The sequence below is a fragment of the Somniosus microcephalus genome, unplaced genomic scaffold (assembly GCF_052327205.1).
Source record: "Somniosus microcephalus isolate GS21.2 unplaced genomic scaffold, FLI_Smic_1.0 unresolved_chr2, whole genome shotgun sequence".
In the NCBI taxonomy this organism is placed as follows: Eukaryota; Metazoa; Chordata; class Chondrichthyes; order Squaliformes; family Somniosidae; genus Somniosus; species Somniosus microcephalus.
The window spans coordinates 74,914,338-74,930,204 of NW_028225180.1; the positions used below are offsets into that span (position 1 = coordinate 74,914,338).

The 15,867-nt window shown below is 51.5% G+C and overlaps 1 protein-coding gene across 4 annotated transcripts in view; it reads left to right on the forward strand.

Annotated features, from left to right (window-relative positions):
* LOC147092833 (malate dehydrogenase, cytoplasmic-like) overlaps positions 1-15,867 on the forward strand; it is a 39,437-nt gene that overhangs the window by 14,895 nt on the left and 8,675 nt on the right. For 2 of the 4 annotated variants that reach the window (XM_085976092.1, XM_085976088.1), the window contains exons 3-7: positions 1,528-1,624; positions 4,607-4,785; positions 6,728-6,850; positions 14,562-14,738; positions 14,905-15,018. In XM_085976092.1, the coding sequence (XP_085832218.1) occupies positions 1,528-1,624; positions 4,607-4,785; positions 6,728-6,850; positions 14,562-14,738; positions 14,905-15,018 (690 nt within the window). The remainder of the gene's footprint in view (positions 1-1,527; positions 1,625-4,606; positions 4,786-6,727; positions 6,851-14,561; positions 14,739-14,904; positions 15,019-15,867) is intronic. The other 2 variants (XM_085976089.1, XM_085976091.1) reach the window with 2 other exon arrangements.

Genomic DNA, 15,867 nt, shown 5'->3' on the forward strand with positions numbered 1-15,867 from the left:
GTGCCGGCTCTTTGAAAGAGCTCTCCAATTAGTCCCACTCCCTCCTGCTCTTTCCCCATTGCCGTTCTAGTATTTATCCAATTAGCTTTTGAAAGTTACTATTGAATCTGCTTCCACCGCCCTTTCAGGCAACTCGTTCCAGATCACAACAAGTCGATGTGTACAAACATTTTTCCTCATCTCCTCCTCTGGTTCTTTTGCCAATCACCTTAAATCTGTGCCCTCTGGTTACCGACCCTCCTGCCACTGGAAACAGTTTCTCTTTATTTACTCTATCAAAACCCCTCATGATTTTGAACGCCTCTATCAAATCTCCCCTTAACCTTCTCTGCTCTAAGGAGAACAACCCCAGCTTCTCCAGTCTCTCCACGTAACTGAAGTCCCTCATCCCTGGTACCATTCTGGTCAATCTCCCCTTAACCTTCTCTGCTCCAAGGAGAACAACCCCAGCTTCTCCAGTCTCTCCACATAACTGAAGTCCCTCATCCCTGGAACCATTCTGGTCAATCTCCCCTTAACCTTCTCTGCTCTAAGGAGAATAACCCCAGCTTCTCCAGTCTCTCTACATAACTGAAGTCCTTCATCCCTGGGACCATTCTGGTCAATCTCCTCTGCACCCTCTCCAAGGCCTTGACATCCTTCCTAAAGTGCGGTGCCCAGAATTGGACACAATACTCCAGCTAGGGCCTAACCAGTGATTTATAAATGTTTAGCATCACTTCCTTGCTTTTATACTCTATCCTGCCACCTTCAAAGATTTGTGCACTGATGTGCCTTCAATAACCACAAAACTAGAAGTTATAGACTTTAACAAGTTGGCTTTTAATCACTAAGCTCAGAGCTAACATCTCAACACACCGACTGGCTCACAGGAATGAGTCATACAGATCCAGGGATCTTTAAGTAAGAGAAGTCAGGGGCGGAGCCAAGAGCCAAGACCTGGAACATAGAAGATAGGAGCAGGAGTAGGCCATTCGGCCCTTCGAGCCTGCTCCGCCATTCAACGAGATCATGGCTGATCATCCAAACCCTAGCACCCGGTCCCTACACCGACAACCATCCCACCCAAGCCCTATCCCCGTAACCACACGTATTTAATCCCCCCTAACACTAAGGGCCAATTTTTATCATGGCCAATCAACCTAACCCGCACATCTTTGGACTGTGGGAGGAAACCGGAGCACCCGGAGGAAACCCACGCAAACACGGGGAGAATGTGCAAACTCCACACAGGCCGGATTTGAACCCGGGTCCCTGGCGCTGTGAGGCAACGGTGCTAACCACTATGCCACCGTGCTGCCAGGTTAGTCAGGAAAGAGGAAGTGAAACTATACACCGTGTGGGGGAGGGTAATATACATGAGTGCAAAACGAATACAGGCAAGCCAAACAGATTTCATTACATGCACACACACCCCCCAGGTCTCTCTGTTCACGCACACCCTTTAAAATTGTACCATTTACTTCATATTGCCTCTCCTCATTCTTCCTACCAAAATGAATCACTTTACTCGTGTTGCTCTTGCAGCCTGTTGCTCTGGTCCTGATGGACGTCCCCTCGATGTTGGGTGTGCTGGACGGGGTAGCAATGGAGCTGCAGGACTGTGCCTTTCACCTCCTTCAAGGTAACGAGCAATGGCCCAGGGGTCAGATGTCCAAACAAACTCCATGTCAAGATAAAGCAACATTGATATTCATTTACATTCAGTCTACAGCGCAGAAACAGGCCATTCGGCCCAACTGGTCCATGAGCCTCCTCCCGCCCCCTCTTCATCTCACCCTATCAACATATCCTTCTATTCCTTTCTCCCTCATGTGTTTATCGAGCTTTTCCTTAAATGTATCGATACTATTTGCCTCAACCACTCCCTGTGGCAGCGAGTTCCACATTCTCACCACTCTCTGGGTAAAGAAGTTTCTCCTGAATTCCCGATTGGATTTATTAGTGACTGTCTTATATTGATGGCCCCTAGTTCTGGTCTCCCCCACAAGTGGAAACATCTTCTCTACGTCTACCCTATCGAACCCCTTCATAATCGTAAAGACCTCGATCAGGTCAGCCCTCAGCCTTCTCCTTTCTAGAGAAAAGAGCCCCAGCCTGTTCAATTTTCCCTGATCGGTATAACCGCTCAGTCCTGGTATCACCCTTGTGAAACTTTCTTGCACCTTCTCCAGTGCCTCAATATCCTTTTTATAAAGGGATCAAGGGATATGGGGAGAAGGCAGGGACAGGGTAATGAATTTGGATGATCAGCCATGATCTAATTAAATGGCAGAGCAGGCTCGAGGGGCCAAATGGCCGCCTCGTGCTCCTATCTTCTATGTTTCTATGTTTTTATAATGATGGCGACCAGAACTGCGCACCAATTTGTATTTGTGGCTTGTCCCCTAACTGCCCTCCTGTGTATCTAGCCTCAACCGATGGATTCTTGGGTTGATGCACGGCAGGGTGCGTCACGGAGCCGCACAGGAAGGTACCACGGCCAGCCTGCACTGCTACCTATCAGCCTGGTGCTTGGGGCCACTGTAATTGGCACCAGTTCTATGGCCTAGGAAGGGGGCGAATCAGCCACAGTCCCCACACTGATGGCTGTGCAGTGACTCCTCGGGGAAGCTGCCCGCTTGCACGCCTGTCTGGTGTCGGGGGGTGGGTGTGGGGCGAGTCCTCTCAGCTGTGATGCCTCCCAGAGTCAAACAGCCGATTAACCGTTCCAGCACGGACTTGTGTGCTGGGAAGTGATCAGGAGCAGGAACACTGGAGCTGGTCTTCCTTCTATCCCTATCCCGGCTAATTCAGTGCAGAAGAGGAACTCGAACTTGTGACCTTCCTGGCCTGTGTGACTCACCCAGTCAGGGGTGAACTCATTGAGCCCCCTCCCCACCAGAACTGATTCGTACAGCTGTCAGCTGTGGCTCAGTGGGTAGCACTCTCGCGTCTCGCAGTCAGAAGGTCGTGGGTTCGAGTCCCACTCCAGAGACTTGAGCCCATAATCCAGGCCGACACTCCCACTACTGAGGGAGCGCCGCACTGTCGGAGGGGCAGTACTGAGGGAGCACCGCACTGTCGGAGGGACAGTACTGAGGGAGCGCCGCACTGTCAGAGGGGCAGTACTGAGGTAGCGCCGCACTGTCAGAGGGGCAGTACTGAGGTAGCGCCGCACTGTCGGAGGGGCAGTACTGAGGGAGCGCCGCACTGTCGGAGGGGCAGTACTGAGGGAGTGCCGCACTGTCGGAGGGACAGTACTGAGGGAGCGCCGCACTGTCGGAGCGGCAATACTGAGGGAGCGCCGCACTGTCGGAGGGGCAGTACTGAGGGAGTGCCGCACTGTCGGAGGGGCAGTACTGAGGGAGTGCCGCACTGTCGGAGGGGCAGTACCGAGGGAGCGCCGCACTGTCGGAGGGGCAGTACTGAGGGAGCGCCGCACTGTTGGAGGGGCAGTACTCGGAGCGCCGCACTGTCGGAGGGGCAGTACTGAGGGAGCGCCGCACTGTCGGAGGAGCAGTACTGAGGGAGCGCCACACTATCAGAGGGGCAGTACTGAGGGAGCGCCGCACTGTCGGAGGGGCTGTACTGAGGGAGCGCCGCACTGTCGGAGGGGCAGTACTGAAGGAGCGCCGCACTGTCGGAGGGGCAGTACTGAGGGAGCGCCGCACTATCGGAGGGGCAGTACTGAGGGAGCGCCGCACTGTCGGAGGGGCAGTACTGAGGGAGTGCTGCACTGTCGGAGGGGCAGTACTGAGGGAGCGCCGCACTATCGGAGGCGCAGTACTGAGGGAGCGCTGCACTGTCGGAGGGGCAGTACTGAGGGAGTGCCGTCTTTCGGATGAGATGTTAACCTGAGGCCCCCTTTTGCTCTCTCAGGTGGACGTGAAAGATCCCACGGCCACTATTGGAAGAAGAGCCGGGGGGAGCTCTCCCTGGTGTCCTGGGCCAATATTTATCCCTCAATCAACATCACTAAAACAGATGATCTGGTCATTATCACAATGCTGTTTGTGGGATCTTGCTGTGTGCAAATTGGCTGCCGTGTTTCCTACATTACAACAGTGACCACACTTCAAAAAGCACTTCATTGGCTGTAAAGCGCTTTGGGATGTCCTGAGGTGGTGAAAGGTGCTGTAGAAATGGGAGCCTTTCTTTATAACAGGACTGTCTGTCCCTGACGGATCACAACATTCTCTCCCATTACACGAAACACTGCCCTAATATTTTCAATGCACGATGCCGTCTGCCAAGCCCTTGTATCCCAAGGCCAGTGCAATTAATTGAAGTTTAATCTCCAGGACACCACCGCGAGCAACACCATAAGGACAGTAAAAAAAAATGGTGTTTCCATTTTAAATTCTCCTTGAACACTTTTTTTCTTAGTGATAAAAATATTGGTGATGGGCGGGGCGGAAATGGCTGACCGACAGTCAAGGACCATCCAATCAGGTGACGGAGAGTCTGTCTGCCTCCCGATTGGCCGTGGGAAGGCAGGGGGGTGGGCCTTGCTTTGGTCGACCAATGGCGGGGAAGGAGGCGGGTGGTCATGCGATGAAACCTCCTATGTTGGCGGCTACTCTCCTGACGCAGCCTGTGACTTTAATCGAACCGTTCTCCCCAGCAGAGGTCACTGTGACAGACCGGGAGGAGGTGGCCTACAGGGGCGCGGATGTCGCTGTGTTGCTTGGAGCGATGCCCAGGCGGGAGGGCATGGAGAGGAGCGACCTGTTGAAGGCTAACGTTCGGGTATTCAGATTACAAGGGCAAGCCTTGGATGCGTATGCCAAGAAGACAGTCAAGGTAGGGGGCCTGATTCCCTCCTCCTGTTTATTCTCCCCCCAACACCGCCCCCATAGAATTCCTTCCCCTGACCGTTACTGAGGAGCCCCGTCCCCTCCCAGCACACCACGAGTTTCGACGTTCACAGTCTATTCGTCCGGGAGAGGCATTGCACAACTGAGCCCAACCCCGAACTCGCCTGACACTTGTGACAGCCGTGGCTCAGTGGGTCTCTCTCTCTCGTCTCCTGAGTCAGAAGGTCGTGGGTTCGAGTCCCACCCCAGACATTCAAGCTCATAATCCAGGCTGACACTCCCAGTGCCAGTACTGAGGGAGCGCCGCACTGTCGGAGGGGCAGTACTGAGGGAGCGCCGCACTGTCGGAGGGACAGTACTGAGGGAGCGCCGCACTGTCGGAGGGACAGTACTGAGGGAGCACCGCACTGTGGGAGGGGCAGTACTGAGGGAGCGCCGCACTGTCGGAGGGACAGTACTGAGGGAGCACCGCACTGTGGGAGCGCTGCACTGTCGGAGGGGCAGTACTGAGGGAGTGCTACACTGTCAGAGGTGCCATCTTTCGGATGAGCCGTTAAACCAAGACGTAAAGATCCCACTGCCACTATTGGAAGAGCTGGGGAGTTATCCCCAGTGTCCTCGGCCAATAATTATCCCTCAACAAACATCGCTAAAAAAAATCACTAAAAAAATTGATCTGGCCATTATCACATTGCTGTTTATGGGAGCTTGCTGTGCGCAACTTTGCTGCTGTGTTTCCTACATTACAACAGTGACTACACTCCAAAAGTACATCAATGGCTGTAAAGCGCTTTGGGACGTCCTGAGATCGTGAAAGGCGCTGGAGAAATGCAAGTTTTTCTTCAACAAAAATCTATCAATCTCCGATTTAAAATTAACAATTGATCGAGCATCAACTGCCGTTCGCAGAAGAGAGTTCCAAACTTCTCCCACCCTTTGTGTGTAGAAGTGTTTCCTAACTTCACTCCTGAAAGGTCTGGCTCTAATTTTTAGACTATGCCCACTAGTCCGAGACTCCCCAACCAGCGGAAATAGTTTCTCTCTCTCTACCCGATCAGTTCCCCTTAATATCCTGAAAACTTCGATCAGATCACCCCTTAACCTTCTAAATTCCTAATTTGTGTAATCTCTCCTTGGAACTTAACCCTTGGAGTCCTGGTATCATTCTGGTAAACCTACGCTGCACTCCCTCCAAGGCCAATATATCCTTCCTAAGGTGTGGGGCCCAGAACTGCTCCCAGTGCTCCAGGTGTGGTCTAACCAGGGCTTTGTACAGCTGCAGCATAACTTCTACCCCCTTGTACTCTAGTCCTCCAGATATAAAGGACAGCATTCCATTAGCCTTTTTGATTATTTTCTGTACCTGTTCATGACATGTTAATGATCGATGTACCTGGACCCCCCCCCCCCCCCCCAAGTCTCTTTGGACCTCCGCTGTTTCTAGCTTGTCACCATTTAGAAAGTACCCTGTTCGATCCTTTTTAGGTCCAAAGAGGATGACCTCACATTTGCGTTTGTCACAGTTTTGCCCATTAATTTAATCTATTAATATCCCTTTGTAATTTTATGCTTCCATCTACACTGCCTACAATGCCGCCCATCTTTGGGCCATCGGCCAGACTTGGATATGTGGCTCTCTGACATTAATAAGGTGATAAATATTTTAAAAAACGTAAAAATTAAAAGGGTGCAGGTAAAAGGTAGGGAATGAGGTTAAAGGTAGAGTTCTTTCAGAGAGAAGGCACGGGGCGATGGGCTGAATGGCCTGCACCTGTGCCGTGAAATATTTTGGTTCTAGAAGGGGTCATACCACGAGGGCAGGTGGAAACACTAACCCCTTACTGGTGTGGTCTAGTGTGAAAGGTGCTGTGTTGCTGTGTTCCCCGAGAACCTTGCTGCCATCTCATTCTCTGCCTCTCGTCGCTCAGGTCCTGGTGGTGGCCAACCCAGCCAATGCCAACTGCCTGGTCGCCATGACGTCGGCTCCCTCCATCCCTCGGGAGAACTTCTCCTGCCTGACGTGGCTGGATCAGAACCGGGCCCAGTCCCAGGTAGGGTACCAGGAATAACGGCACGCGCAAGCAACCCCTGGAACAAGGTAACGTGCGCTCAGATACACCCAAGCGTCTGTTTACTCCGGCCAGGGAGAGAGAGGCGGAGAGGTTTAGGGAGGGAATTCCAGAGCTCAGGGCCCCAGGCAGCTGAAGGCACGGCCGCCAATGGTGGAGCGATGAAAATCGGGGGATGCGCAAGAGGCCAGAATTGGAGGAGCTTGTTGGGCTGCTTTCTTGTTCTTTTTCATTTCGTTACTTTAAACGTCAGATTACAGACACACACACTCAGCTGGAGTAATGCAGGATCAGGTCTTCATTGAAACCTCATGCTATCCACAACCAGTATGAGTGCACAAGTCTTTTCATATTATACTTGTCCAGTATGAGTGCACAAGTCTTTTCATACTACACCAGTCCAGTATGAGAACAAGCTGCTGTTGAGACATCACACTATCCACGATTCCAGTGTGAGCTACTAAACAGTGTTCCCTTACATTTCTTCTACCAATTTTCACCTTTGATCACCTTCCATGCATATTATCAATAAATCTTAGTACATCAAAGATACACACACATGCCAACAGAATGACAACATAAACTAAACAACCAGGCACTCAACTCGTCTTTATTACTGTAATAAACTTCCCATAATTTATTACCATATAAACACAAGTGATCTGATCCTCGACCTGAAAGGCACACAGGTCAGCCCTCTGATGTGTGCAGATTCATTTTGCTTTAAAACCCCCTTACTCAATTTACAACCCATGCTCAGCAGAAAGCTGTTTTCACTTTTAACTCATTGTGTGCTGGTCTCACAGACTGCGCAGAAAGAATAGCGAGGTACCCAAGTAAAGTGAATCCTGTTCCCACAGAGCTCAGAAATCTGGGAGGGTTGTAGGGCTGGAGGAGGTTACTGTGATAGTGAGCCCAGAGATCTGGGAGGGTTGTAGGGCTGGAGGAGGTTACTGTGATAGTGAGCTCCGAGACCTGGGAGGGTTGTAGGGCTGGAGGAGGTTACAGTGATAGTGAGCCCAGAAATCTGGGAGGGTTGTAGGGCTGGAGGAGGTTACAGTGATAGTGAGCCCAGAGATCTGGGAGGGTTGTAGGGCTGGAGGAGGTTACAGTGATAGTGAGCCCAGAAATCTGGGAGGGTTGTAGGGCTGGAGGAGGTTACAGTGATAGTGAGCCCAGAGATCTGGGAGGGTTGTAGGGCTGGAGGAGGTTACAGTGATAGTGAGCCCAGAGATCTGGGAGGGTTGTAGGGCTGGAGGAGGTTACTGTGATAGTGAGCCCAGAGATCTGGGAGGGTTGTAGGGCTGGAGGAGGTTACAGTGATAGTGAGCTCCGAGACCTGGGAGGGTTGTAGGGCTGGAGGAGGTTACTGTGATAGTGAGCCCAGAGATCTGGGAGGGTTGTAGGGCTGGAGGAGGTTACTGTGATAGTGAGCTCCGAGACCTGGGAGGGTTGTAGGGCTGGAGGAGGTTACAGTGATAGTGAGCCCAGAAATCTGGGAGGGTTGTAGGGCTGGAGGAGGTTACAGTGATAGTGAGCCCAGAGATCTGGGAGGGTTGTAGGGCTGGAGGAGGTTACAGTGATAGTGAGCCCAGAAATCTGGGAGGGTTGTAGGGCTGGAGGAGGTTACAGTGATAGTGAGCCCAGAGATCTGGGAGGGTTGTAGGGCTGGAGGAGGTTACAGTGATAGTGAGCCCAGAGATCTGGGAGGGTTGTAGGGCTGGAGGAGGTTACTGTGATAGTGAGCCCAGAGATCTGGGAGGGTTGTAGGGCTGGAGGAGGTTACAGTGATAGTGAGCCCAGAGACCTGGGAGGGTTGTAGGGCTGGAGGAGGTTACTGTGATAGTGAGCTCAGAGACCTCGGAGGGCTGTAGGGCTGGAGGAGGTTACAGTGATAGTAAGCCCAGAGATCTGGGAGGGTTGTAGGGCTGGAGGAGGTTACAGTGATAGTGAGCTCAGAGACCTGGGAGGGTTGTAGGGCTGGAGGAGGTTACAGTGAAAGTGAGCCCAGAGATCTGGGAGGGTTGTAGGGCTGGAGGAGGTTACTGTGATAGTGAGCCCAGAGATCTGGGAGGGTTGTAGGGCTGGAGGAGGTTACAGTGATAGTGAGCCCAGAGATCTGGGAGGGTTGTAGGGCTGGAGGAGGTTACAGTGATAGTGAGCTCAGAGACCTGGGAGGGTTGTAGGGCTGGAGGAGGTTACAGTGAAAGTGAGCCCAGAGATCTGGGAGGGTTGTAGGGCTGGAGGAGGTTACTGTGATAGTGAGCCCAGAGATCTGGGAGGGTTGTAGGGCTGGAGGAGGTTACAGTGATAGTGAGCTCAGAGATCTGGGAGGGTTGTAGGGCTGGAGGAGGTTACTGTGATAGTGAGCCCAGAGATCTGGGAGGGTTGTAGGGCTGGAGGAGGTTACTGTGATAGTGAGCCCAGAGATCTGGGAGGGTTGTAGGGCTGGAGGAGGTTACTGTGATAGTGAGCCCAGAGATCTGGGAGGGTTGTAGGGCTGGAGGAGGTTACAGTGATAGTGAGCTCAGAGACCTGGGAGGGTTGTAGGGCTGGAGGAGGTTACAGTGATAGTGAGCTCAGAGACCTGGGAGGGTTGTAGGGCTGGAGGAGGTTACAGTGATAGTGAGCTCAGAGATCTGGGAGGGTTGTAGGGCTGGAGGAGGTTACTGTGATAGTGAGCCCAGAGATCTGGGAGGGTTGTAGGGCTGGAGGAGGTTACTGTGATAGTGAGCCCAGAGATCTGGGAGGGTTGTAGGGCTGGAGGAGGTTACTGTGATAGTGAGCCCAGAGATCTGGGAGGGTTGTAGGGCTGGAGGAGGTTACTGTGATAGTGAGCCCAGAGATCTGGGAGGGTTGTAGGGCTGGAGGAGGTTACAGTGATAGTGAGCTCAGAGACCTGGGAGGGTTGTAGGGCTGGAGGAGGTTACAGTGATAGTGAGCTCAGAGACCTGGGAGGGTTGTAGGGCTGGAGGAGGTTACAGTGATAGTGAGCTCAGAGATCTGGGAGGGTTGTAGGGCTGGAGGAGGTTACTGTGATAGTGAGCCCAGAGATCTGGGAGGGTTGTAGGGCTGGAGGAGGTTACTGTGATAGTGAGCCCAGAGATCTGGGAGGGTTGTAGGGCTGGAGGAGGTTACTGTGATAGTGAGCCCAGAGATCTGGGAGGGTTGTAGGGCTGGAGGAGGTTACAGTGATAGTGAGCCCAGAGACCTGGGAGGGTTGTAGGGCTGGAGGAGGTTACTGTGATAGTGAGCTCAGAGACCTCGGAGGGCTGTAGGGCTGGAGGAGGTTACAGTGATAGTAAGCCCAGAGATCTGGGAGGGTTGTAGGGCTGGAGGAGGTTACTGTGATAGTGAGCCCAGAGACCTGGAAGGGCTGTAGGGCTGGAGGAGGTTACAGTGATAGTGAGCCCAGAGATCTGGGAGGGTTGTAGGGCTGGAGGAGGTTACTGTGATAGTGAGCCCAGAGATCTGGGAGGGTTGTAGGGCTGGAGGAGGTTACTGTGATAGTGAGCCCAGAGATCTGGAAGGGCTGTAGGGCTGGAGGAGGTTACAGTGATAGTGAGCCCAGAGATCTGGGAGGGTTGTAGGGCTGGAGGAGGTTACTGTGATAGTGAGCTCAGAGACCTGGGAGGGCTATAGGGCTGGAGGAGGTTACTGTGATAGTGAGCTCAGAGACCTGGTAGGGCTGGAGGAGGTTACAGTGATAGTGAGCCCAGAGATCTGGGAGGGTTGTAGGGCTGGAGGAGGTTACAGTGAAAGTGAGCTCAGAGACCTGGAAGGGCTGTAGGGCTGGAGGAGGTTACAGTGATAGTGAGCTCAGAGACCTGGGAGGGTTGTAGGGCTGGAGGAGGTTACAGTGATAGTGAGCGCAGAGATCTGGGAGGGTTGTAGGGCTGGAGGAGGTTACAGTGATAGTGAGCTCAGAGACCTGGGAGGGTTGTAGGGCTGGAGGAGGTTACTGTGATAGTGAGCTCAGAGACCTGGGAGGGTTGTAGGGCTGGAGGAGGTTACAGTGAAAGTGAGCTCAGAGACCTGGGAGGGTTGTAGGGCTGGGGGAGGTTACAGTGAAAGTGAGCTCAGAGATCTGGGAGGGCTGTAGGGCTGGAGGAGGTTACAGAGATGGGGTGGGGCACGATCTCAAGAGGGTTGTAGGGCTGGCGGAGTGTTCTAAATGAATCGCTTCCCTAGGTTCTCCGAGCTCCTTGATTAATCGCTGACCGTTATTGTTGTGTATGTAACCTGTTCCACCTTAAGAGAGCTTAAGCCTGTTCCACCTTAAGAGATGTACTACTTTCTCAGGCTGCTGTAGACGTAATACCGGGGGTGAACACACCGGTATATAAGCACTGTGCAGTAATCTTGTATTCAGTATAGTCCCTACCTCCAACCAGTAAAGACCTGTTTTTATTGTTACTCATTAGTCTGTTTTAATTAACGAAATAATTCACAGACTTAACACTGGCGACGAGTCAGGTTCTTACCCTGCGGCAGTTATTCCACGGCGGTTGAAGAGAGGTTTCAAACCTCACCACTCACCACCCCACTGGAAGCGACAGGCATTAGGACCCTGAAGCCTCCATCAGCTTGTGAACCGGAGTAGAAGACAGGACTGGGGAAGAGAGAGGTATAGGGCGATAGCGATCGGCAGATAAGGGCCGGGCCGCTTTCAAGTGCGAGGCGCAGCCGGGCCATCGATCGCATCCGCTGATAAGGGCCGCACTCGGGGGCTGAAGGGAGACGGCGTCGGGGGACGGGTGAAGACCGCCAAGCGCGGGAAAACCGCCATTTTGTGGGCGGAGGACGACGGCAAGAGCGGGAAGCCGCCATCTTTGATAACAAGTAAAGAAAATAAAATCTGAGAAATTGCAAATCTACAATGCCTAAACACGGGAATATTAGCACCTTTGATAGTGACCTCGAAGATTGGGCCATATATGTTGAAAGAGTAAAAAATTATTGTAAGGCCAATAAAATTTGTGACCAAGATAAAGCTCTAACATTATTAAATTTAATGGGTGCGAAGACATACGGGCAATTGAAACACCTGTTATCACCAGATGAACCGGCGGATAAGACGTTCGATGAGATTGTTACTGTCCTGAAAGATCATCTAAACCCCACGCCGCTGATGCTAGCGGAACGATTTAAATTTTACGACAGAAGGCAGCTACAGCATGAAAGCAATGCTGAATATTTGCTGGAATTGCGTAAATTAGCGAAATATTGCCAGTTTGGAACGGGACTGACAGAGGCACTTCGAGACAAATTTGTGTGTGGTTTATTTAAACAGGATACACAAAAGCGACTGCTCGAGGAGAATGAGCTGATGCTTGAGAAGGCGGTCACTATGGCAGCAGCACACGAAGCCGCAGCGAGAGGCACGGCAGTCATGCAGCTACGGTCACCGGAGCTCAGTGCACACAAATTGGGTGAGAGTTCTGGCAAATGTTATCGTTGTGGAAAGACAACGCATGATCAGAACCAGTGTTGGTTTAAAAACCAAGAATGTAGAACTTGTGGTAGGCTTGGACACATAGCTAGAGTATGCAGGTCAGCGAAGAAGACCAGCAACAAGAAGTCACCGCAAGGGAAATACGCAAAGGTACACAAGGTGGCCGAACAGGAGTCCGATTCAGACGCAAGCAGTATTGAACTGGCTAGCTTAAGGGTACTCAACGTTGGTAAGGGTGCAGACCTCCAGACAATTTGGGTTACTCTTCAGATAGAAGGAGTCCAAGTAAAAATGGAATTGGACACTGGATCGGCATTGTCGGTCATGAATAAGAAAGATTACAGAAGGTTATTCCAACATATTCCCCTACAGGATACGGAGATTATATTGACAACCTACACGGGGCAGAGAGTGTACCCCATCGGGACAATAAAGGTTGCAGTGGCCAACAAGGGCGAAGGAAGTCAAATAATGGACTTATATGTGCTACCGGAGGGAGGTCCACCACTACTAGGCCGGGAGTGGTTTAGAAACATAAATATGGACTGGCATTCGCTAAAAGCCATAAAGAGTGAGAACTCGGTGCAGATAATCAGCCCAGACTCTAGAACTGATGATGGTAAGACCAACCCATGTGCAAAAGACAAAGTTTCAGCACAGAATTCCACTGAGCAACAACAACATAGTTTAACAGAGAATTCTGAGTCTGTCAAGTCTACTGATATGCACATTTTTGAGGGACACTGGGCTCGAACTCAACTCCATTTCAAACTACAACAGCAATTAGAACAAATGATTCGCCGTTTTGAGCAAGAGATGAATGAAATAAAAAAGTTCTTTGTTACAGAGTGGGAGAATCTGGAAAGTCAACAGAAGCAACTGATGGAGAAAATGGAGCAGGAGCACACCAACCATCTGCGCGAGGAGGCCGAACGAATCAAAGTTGATTCAGGTTCTGAAGGTGCGTGCCATAATCTGGTGTCAGAAGAGTTAACGGTCAGCCAACTCCTTCATATGCTGAGGGACAAGACTCTGAAATGGGAAAAACTTGAACACGAGCTGCGATCTTCAAAGGAAAAGGGTTCGGAGCTCTCAAAAGTCATTGAGATGGCTGATGTGACGACACAGACTGAAACGACTGCAACAGAGCAGCCATTGGATGCCAAAAGTACGCTGACTCACGTCAATGTAGAACAACAGACCGCTGAAACAGCTGCTCCGGTAGAGGGATTGAATAGTCCGATCAATCAATCTCCAAAGGAAGTTGAAGTATTAAAATCACAAATGAGGTCACTAGTAAACGACTTGCTGAAAGCCCAGAAAAAGCTGGATGCAGAGGTACACATGAAGAAGTCTCTTCAGGAAAGATGTCTGGATTTGGAACAAGAGCTGGCTAACGTCCAGCTGGGTATGGAGGAAATAGACGACCCTCTCACTGGTCTAGCTCAGGACGACACCGAATATTACCATGACCTGGTGGACGACACCGAATATTACGATGTCCTGTCCTGCCCAGCTTGTAACTTCGACTCCCAAAGTGCAGAAATCATGGAGGAGCACCAAAAGTCTACGGAACATCGGGAGAAGCTGGCTCTACGACGGAAACAGGAGGACGAGAAGGAGGAACTGCGCATGCAGCTGGCAGCTGACAATGGAGCCCAGAGAGTCTCCAAGAAGCAGAAAAGGAAAAGTAAAAACAGAAGATGACCCATCTGAACCATTATCACCTCTACCAGATCACACACGTGGTCCCTCCGAACGGAGCCAAATCAGTTCGGAAGTTCAAGCTGTTAAATCCATGAAAGGACTATTGAATGAGTAACGTGAACCGACTACACCACAGAGATTGAATCTGTGAACTGTTTCCGCAGAGACTGAATCTGTGATATGTTACGTTAAACATGAAGTTATATATGTATATATGTTATTACGTTATGTTAAATGGGGGGGATGACTATAAAGCTAAGAAGGGAGGAGTGTTGTGTATGTAACCTGTTCCACCTTAAGAGAGCTTAAGCCTGTTCCACCTTAAGAGATGTACTACTTTCTCAGGCTGCTGTAGACGTAATACCGGGGGTGAACACACTAGTATATAAGCACTGTGCAGTAATCTTGTATTCAGTATAGTCCCTACCTCCAACCAGTAAAGACCTGTTTTTATTGTTACTCATTAGTCTGTTTTAATTAACGAAATAATTCACAGACTTAACAGTTATTTTTTTCCCCCCCTCATTGCAGCTTGCTCTTAAACTAGGCACCAATCCTGGAGCCGTGCGGAACGTGATCATCTGGGGCAACCATTCCGCCACCCAGTATCCCGACGCGCACCACGCCACGGTCATGCGTGGCTCGCGCAGGGTCGGGCTCCGCCAGGCCTTGGGGGACGACGGGTGGCTGGCCGGAGACTTCATCACGGTGAGTGTCCCTCCTTGGCCCCTCCTGTGTTGGCCTTTCTCTCCCGGCGACACGGGAGCCAGGCCAGGGCTGGCGAGAAGCACGCCTACCCGCTCCCGGCGCCTGCCGCTTCCCATCGCTAACCGACCCATGATGTTTTTCTCTCTCTCTCTCTCTCTCCCCGCAGGCCGTCCAGCAGCGAGGGGCGGCTGTAATCCGGGCGCGCAAACTCTCCAGCGCCATGTCTGTTGCCAATGCTGTTTGTGAACACCTGAGGGCGCTGTGGTTTGGGACGCAGGAGGTACGAGGTCATGGGGTCACATGGGGGGGTCGCTGACCAGTAGTGAGAGTGATATGGCTTGGCGTGACATGACGTGACGTGACTTGGCGTGCCATGGGGTATGGTGGCCCAAGTGGTTATATTACTGGATTAGTAATCCAGAGGCCTGGACTAATGATCCGGAGACACGAGTTTAAATCCCACCACAGCAGCTGGGGAATTTAAATTCAGTTAATTAATTAAATCTGGAATAAAAAGCTAGTATCAGTAATGGTGACCATGAAACTACCGGATTGTCGTAAAAACCTATCTGGTTCACTAATGTCCTTTAGGGAAGGAAATCTGCCATCCTTGCCCGGTCTGGCCGGTGTGTGACTCCAGACCCACAGCAATGTGGTTGACTCTTAACTGCCCTCTGAAATGGCCCAGCGAGACACTCAGTTAAGGGCAACTAGGGATGGGCAATAAATGCTGGCCTTGCCAGCGACGCCCGCGTCCTGTGAATTAATTTTTTTTTTAAATGATGTGACGTAGCATGGCGTGACGATACAGCGTGATGTGATGGTGTGATATCCCTGCCCGTTGCTGCGAAACTCTGTTTAAAGATTCCCGGAGGCTGTGAAAGGGCTGGTTTCTAATCGGATTGGGGGAGGTGACGAAGGAGATGCTGCAGCAATTCCCTGGGCCTCCGATCAGCCCCTGCCTTCACCGTCTCTCTCTCTCTCTCGAAGTTCTCAGTGCCACAGGTCAGCAAGAAGCCCGGAGGAGGAGAGAGAATTGTGTGAGGGATGGAGGGTCGCCCGTGCTCCACGTTCTCTCCCAGTGGCGCTTTAAAGGTGCCGGTGCTTCATTTAAGCACTTCCGCCGGTC